This window comes from Cebus imitator, unplaced genomic scaffold, assembly GCF_001604975.1.
Source record: "Cebus imitator isolate Cc_AM_T3 unplaced genomic scaffold, Cebus_imitator-1.0 Scaffold234, whole genome shotgun sequence".
In the NCBI taxonomy this organism is placed as follows: Eukaryota; Metazoa; Chordata; class Mammalia; order Primates; family Cebidae; genus Cebus; species Cebus imitator.
Window position 1 is genome coordinate 2,650,458 of NW_016107549.1, and position 7,417 is coordinate 2,657,874.

General features: G+C 41.6%; 1 protein-coding gene across 3 annotated transcripts in view; it reads right to left on the minus strand.

The window, feature by feature from the left end:
- Positions 1–5,616: 5,616 nt before the first annotated feature.
- LOC108281971 (zinc finger protein 491-like) overlaps positions 5,617–7,417 on the minus strand; it is a 33,959-nt gene continuing 32,158 nt past the window's right edge. For all 3 annotated transcript variants that reach the window (XM_017497702.2, XM_017497701.2, XM_037727599.1), the window contains exon 3: positions 5,617–6,841. In XM_017497702.2, coding sequence (XP_017353191.1) covers positions 5,689–6,834 — 1,146 coding nt within the window. In that variant the 5' untranslated portion in view covers positions 6,835–6,841 and the 3' untranslated portion in view covers positions 5,617–5,688. The remainder of the gene's footprint in view (positions 6,842–7,417) is intronic.

The window sequence follows — 7,417 nt, forward strand, 5'->3', positions numbered from 1 at the left end:
AAAAAAAAAAAAAAAAAAGAAGAAGAAAAAGAAGAAAAGAAAGTAAACGAAATTAAGGGACAGGAGACACTTTTTAATTCATTTTGTAAGGCTAGCTTCACTTTGATATGAAAGCCAGATGAAGACACTACAAGACAATTAAAATCTAGAGACCAATATCCTTTATGCATATTAAAGCATAAATCCTTAACCAAAGACTATCAAAAGAAATTCAGCAGGGTATTAAAAAGATGATAAATGTGGGATTTATAATCAGAATGCACAGATGGTTTAACAAAAACGAATCAATGTAATAGACAACCTTAATGGCAAGAAGGAAAAAAGCACATTTATCATTTCAATTGATACAGAAAAATAATTTAACAAAATTCAATATCCTTTCTTGACTTTATAAAATACACTCAGTAAACTAGAAAACAGGACACGTCCAGTGACTCACACCTATAATGGCAGCACTGTGGGAGGCCTAGGTGGGTGGATCACCTGAGGTCAGGAGTTCGAGACCAGCGTGACCAACAGGGAGAAACCTCGTCTCTACCAAAAATACAAAATTACCCAGGCGTGGTGGCACATGCCTGTAATCCCAGCTACACGGATTCTCCTGAGGCAGGAGAATCCCTTGAGCCCAGGAGGCAGAGGTTGCAGTGAGCCGAGATCACGCTATTGCACTCTAGCCTGGGCAACAAGAACAAAAGTCTGTCTCAGAAAAAACCCCAAAAATGAAAAACGAATGAACAAAAAACTAGAAATGGAATGAAACTTCCTTAATAGAATAATGCCATGTATGAAAATCCTACAGGTAACACGTTCAATGGTGAAAGACTGAAACCTTTTCCTCTAATACCAGGAAAAAAAGAAGAATGCCCACTTTCACCATTTCTATTTAATATATGTGTTAATCTGTTTTGCACTGCTGCAAAGAAATATCTAAAGCTGGTGATTTATAAAGAAAAGAGGTAGCCTGGCATGCTGGTTCATGCCTATAATTCCAGCATTTTGGGAGGCTGAAATGGGCAGATCTCTTGAGGACAGGAGTTCGAGAGTAGCCTGGCCAACATTGCGAAACGCTGTATTAAAACTACAAAAATTAGCCAGGCATGATGATGCACCCCTGTAATCCCGGCTACTCAAGAGGCAGAGGCCCAAGAGTAGCTTGAACCAGGGAGCTGAAGGTTGCAGTGAGCTGAGATTGCACCACTGCACTCCAGCATGGTGACAAAGCAAGACACCATCTGAAAAAAAAAAAAAAAAAAAAAGTAAAGAAATCAAAGAAGCTACTGAAGATGTGTTTCCATGAGTTCTGTGAGCCACAATAACAAGTTAGTTAAACCCAAAGAGAGCAAAGGAACTCCCACTTTGAAACCTGTGGGTTATAATTTCCAGAGGCCAACTTACCACTGATACCTGAATGGTAGGGAGTGGTGGGCAAGGAGGGAAGGATGTCGGGACCGAGCCATCAACCTGTGGGCTCTGCAGCTATCTCCACGTAGGTAATGTCAGAACTGAATTGGAAGACACCTAGTTGCTGTCCACTGCAGAATAACCTGCTTGCCTTTTGGAAGGAAGAAAACCCACACTTTTGGTCAAAAAGTCTTCTGTGTTAATTGTTACTGACAGAATAGAAAAAGCCCTTTATTTAAAACAAAAACAAAAAAGGGGTTTCACCATGTTGGTTAGGCTGGTCTTGAACTCCCGACTTCAGGTGATCCGCCCACCTTGGCCTCCAAAGTGCTTGGATTACAGGCGTGAGCCACCACACCTGGCCATGAAAAAGCCCTTTGAGTGTGTTCTTTCCACAGATTTACTATTTCCATAATAATCATATAGTACACAAAAAATCAGTGCTGTCCCACAGGATTTAGCATTCATCTGCCAAGTTCACATAACAGGAAACAAACTTATCCACTGTCACAAATTCTCCAACCTACAAAGGAGAACTGAGATTATGCTACATATTTGTAATCCACCAGTATACTCCACCACACTTGCTTGTAGAAAAAAACTCATTTTTTCTGTAACGAAAATGGAAGAGTTTTTTTCCGTATTTCTTTTTCCTGGTAGTATTTTCATGCTAAGACCTGGAATTCCATTTGAAATCACCCAATAGATAAAGGAGCTGAGAAATTTACTACACAGGCTATGGGAAGAAAACAATTTTTATAAGCGAATATAAGACTAGACTTTTCTTCCCCTAAAACCTACCTTGTTCTGGCATGTTTTTAAATACTTTATCTTGCCCATCAATCTCTAATGATATAGTGCATTTTACACTTACTAAAAACTGATGCGCCTGGGTATGGTGGCTCACGCTTGTAATACCAGCACTTTGGGAAGCCAAGGAGGGTGGATCACCTGAGGTCAGGAGTTTGAGACCAGCCTGACCAACATAAAGAAACCCCGTCTCTTCTAAAAATACAAAATTAGTCGGGCGTGGTGGTACATGCCTGTAATCCCAGCTACTTGGGAGGCTGTGGCAGGAGAATCACTTGAACCTGGAGGTAGAGACTGCAGTGAGCTGAGATCTCGCCATTGCACTCCAGCCTGGGCAAGAGTGACACTCCATCTCAAAATAAATGAAAAAGATGGAAACTTCCATGTTTAAATATTTTCTGCACTCAACTACAGATCCAACATTTGTGTTACCAACCGTCCACCAGAGGTAACATCTGCAACCAGATGTTGGTTCTCCCAGCACGATTCTCCTGATGTGCATGATTTATTTACACTAACAATCTCAGCACCTCAAAACATTGTGGCTTTAGAAACCACAGAGAAATCATTATATGAAGGTTGTCGAGAACAAAAGATTTGCAGAATGTTTACAACATGCTTTCAGGCTATCAAATAAAACCATTTCACGTTTTTCTTTTTTTTTTTTAAAAAAAAAAAAAAAAAAAAAAAAATGTGGGAAAGGGGGGGGGGCTTTTGCTTGTTATCCCTGCACTTTGGAAGGCTGAGGTGGATGGATCACAAGGTCAGGAGTTCGAGAACAGTCTGGACCACATAGTGAAACCCCATCTGTAATAAAAATACAAATTGGCCTGGTGTGGTGATGGGTGCCTGTAATCCCAGCTACTTGGGAGGCTGAGGCAGGAGAATCACATGATCTTGAGGCAGATCAGCCTGTTGCACTCTAGCTTGGGCAACAGTGCCAGAATCCTCAGGAAAAAAAATGTTTCACTGTAGCGGACATACACCATTATGTACTATAGAGGTTGGCCTGTGATGGTTATATGTATTAAACATCTACAGATGTTTTTTCTTATCAGAACTGTGACCAGATGTGGTACTCACTGTTCCCCAATCCCACTTTTTTTTTCCAGGTCCTTGGGCTCTCATCCACCAAAGAATGGGTAGGAGGCCCTGGCGTGGTGATACTGTTCAAGTAAATATTGAACCCAAAAAGGTTTGCAGAGAGTGATTCATTAGGCAGAGAGAGAGAGCGAAATAGAGCAAGCAAGCTCCCACGCTTTCGTGAGCGGAGATCCAGAGACGGAGCCCACACAGGTTAGGGAGAAGGGGACTTTTAACTTGGGAGTTACTCCTGACCCATTCTAGTTGTTGTCCAGTGAGAGTTCTTTCAAACTTCCGCTGGAATAACTGATCTTTGACATCTGATTGGCTGTTTGGCCCACAGTCCCCCCACAGCTTTTCGCAGGCTTTCTAAACCAAAGCAGCTCACCTGGGCAGGTTACCTTCCCTCCCGGACAAAAGTTAGACAAAATACTCTAGGCTCCCAAACCGAGACGAAAAAGAAGGCAGGTCAGGCATATCGCTGGGAAGTTCTTGTCTTTGAAACCATACCCCTTATAGACCCGGGAAAAGAAATTAATACATTCCCTCAAAATAACACAACGAAACAACCACTTTTACATCATTTACAATGCATTAGACATTATAGATAACCTACAGATTACTTAAAGTGTATAGGGAGGTGTGCTTACATTCCAGGAAAATATACCATTTTATATAAAGCACATGAGCATCTTCAGATTTAGATATTCTGATGAAGTGCTGCAACCAACGCCTTGAGAGTACCAGGAAATGACAGTATTTCAGAGAAACAGAAACTACACAAGGCTTTACCACATTCTTTATTTACATTCAGCTTCTCTCCAGAGTAAATTCTTTCATGTATCTAAAATAAACAAGGACAAACCATATTCCATGTTCCTGACAGTTATGAGGTCTATCACCAGTGTGTCACACCGTGTGCCTTCAAAGAACTGAGAAAGGAAAGGTTTCCCATATTCCTAATATCATTGTTTATTTAAAGTGTGAGTACCTTCGTGGTTTCATAACACAATGGAAAAGTAAAAGGCTTTACTTTTTTTCTTTTTGTTTTTGAGATGGAGTCTCACTCTGTAACCAGGCTGGAGTGCCGTGGCGTGATCTCAGCTCAGTGCAACCTCTGCCACCTGGATTCAAGCAATTTTCTGCCTCAGCCTCTTGAGTAGCTGGGATTACAGACACTTGCCATCATGGCCAGCTAATTTTTATATTTTTAGTAGAGACGATGTTTCACCATCTTGTCCAGGCTGGTCTTAAACTCTTGATTGTCAGGATCCACCTACCTCGGCCTCCCAAAATGTTGGGATTACAGAAGTGAGATACAGTGCTGGCCTACACTATTTATAAAATTTTTCTCCAATGTCAGGCCTTTCATATCTTTGAAGGGAACTGTGATAACAGAAGGCTTTCCCACGTTCCTTACACTCAAAGTTTCTCTGCAGTATGGGTAATTTGATGTCTGTGAAAAGCATTGTGATAACTGAAGGCTTTTGCACATTCATACTCATAAGGTTTCTCTGCATTGTGGACAGTTTTATGTCTGTGAAAGGAAGTGATATGACTGAAGGCTTTCCCAGAGGTTTTACATTCATATGGCTTTTCTCCAGTGTGAATTCTTTTATGCACTTGAAGTGAACCGAAATATGTGAAGAAGACTTTCCCACATTGCTGTCATTCATAGGGTTTCTCTCCACTGTGTATTCTTGCATGTGTTCAAACAGAACAGGAACAAGTAAAGGCTTTTCGACATTGCTTACATTCATAGGGTTTCTCTCCACTGTGAATTCTTTTTTTTTTTTTTTGGGATGGAGTTTCGCTCTTGTTACCCAGGCTGGAGTGCAATGGCGCGATCTCGGCTCACCGCAACCTCCGCCTCCTGGGTCCAGGCAATTCTCCTGCCTCAGCCTCCTGAGTAGCTGGGATTACAGGCACGCGCCACCATGCCCATCTAATTTTTTGTATTTTTAGTAGAGACGGGGTTTCACCGTGTTGACCAAGATGGTCTCGATCTCTTGACCTCGTGATCCACCCGGCCTCCCAAAGTGCTGGGATTACAGGCTTGAGCCACCGCGCCCGACAACACTGTGAATTCTTACATGTGTTTGACTGGAACTGAGACTAAAGGCTTTCCCACATTGCTTACATACATATAGTTACTCTCCAGTATCAATTCTTGCATGTGTTCCAATGGAACAGGAACAACTAAAGGTTTCCCCACATTGCTTACATTCATAGGGTTTCTCTCCAATGTGAATTCTTGCATGTGTTCAAATGGAACTGAAACAACTAAAGGCTTTCCCAGATTACTTATATTCATAGGATTGCTCTCCAGTGTGAATTCTTGCATGCTTTTGAATGGAACTGGATTGAAGAAAGGCTTTTCCACATTGCTTACATTCATAGGGTTTCTCTCCAGTGTTGAGTCCTTTCATGATACCGAAAGGAACTGAGAGAAGAAAAGGCTTTCCCACACTGCTTACATTCATAGGGTTTCTCTCCAGTGTGAATTCTTGCATGTATTCGAACGTTACTGGGTAAACTAAAGCCTTTCCCACATTGCTTACACTGATAAGGTTTCTCTCCAGTGTGAATTCTTATATGTGTTTGAAAGGCACTGGACTGAATAAAGGCTTTCCCACATTGCTTACATTCATAGGGTTTCTCTCCACTGTGAATTCTTGCATGCGTTCGAATGTAACTGGAACGAGTAAAGGCTTTCCCACATTGCTTACATTCATACGGTTTCTCTCCGGTGTGAATTCTTGCATGTCGTTGAATTGAACTGGGACGAGTAAAGGCTTTCCCACATTGCTTACATTCATACGGTTTCTCTCCGGTGTGAATTTTTGCATGTTTTCGAACAGAACTCCAACTATGAAACGCTTTCCCACATTGCTTACATTCATACGGTTTCTCTCCAGTGTGAATTTTTGCATGTGCTCGAATATTACTGGAACGATTAAAGGCTTTTCCACACTGCTTACATTCATACAGCTTCTCCCCGGTGTGTGTTCTTTCATGTCTATGAAAATGGCTGAGACAATCAAAGGCTTTCCCACATTCATTACATTTATATGGCTTCTGTCCAGTATGAGATCTTTCATGTGTGAGATTTAGACTGAGAGTAACAAAGGCTTTCCCACAAATACATGTGTAAGGTCCATCTCCACTGTGCATTACCCTGTGTCTTTGAACAGTTTTGAGAGAAATGAAGGTTTTTTTCAATTCCTTACAATCATAGGCTTTCTCTCCAGTGTGAGGCGTTTCATGTGTTTGAAAGGAGTGGAGACAGCTGAAGGTTTTCACACATTGCTTACGTTTATGTGTCTTCTCTCCATGTTCCCGACACTTACATGGTTTGTGTCCAGTGTCAGCTCCGTTGCAGCAATTCGGAGATGAAGGATCCATGTTGCCTTCTGCACACACACGGCTTTCACATGGTTTTACCCCAGGAAAAGTCTTCTTGTTCATTATAGCATCTGGAATCAGGCTGAAAGTTTTGTCACATTGACCATCTTTACATTCACAGAGTCTCTCTGCCATATGATTTCTATAAGAAATAAGAAGCACATTACAAAAATTTTGTTCACAAATACTTTTATATTAGCATTTGATTTACATATTTTACTTTATCATGAGAAATGTGGGCTTTATGCCCTGTCTGAATTGTTTGAAAGTGAGTGGACTGAATTCTCTGCAAAGGGGCTCCATTACAGCTATTATCAAAAGAGTGATGGTGGTAGGTAGTTTCCTTCTTTCTTTCCTTCTCTCCTTCTCTCCCTCTCTCCATCCCTCCCTCCCTTTCTTTTTCCTGAAACAGTCTCTCACTCTGTTGCCCAGGCTGCAATACAATGGTGTGATCACACTTCACTGCAGCCTCTACCTTCCACTCTCAGGCAAACTTCCTACCTCAGCCTTGCAAGTAGCTGGACCCACAGACATGTGTCACCACACCTGTCTAATTTTTTAAATTTCTCCTGGAGATGAGTTCTCACTGCATTGCCCAGTCTGGACTCAAACTCCTTGGCTCAAGCAATCCTCCCATTCAGACTCCCAAAGTACTGGCATTGCAAGCATGAGTGACCACATCTGGCAACTATGGTGTTTCTTTTTTTTTTTTTTTTTT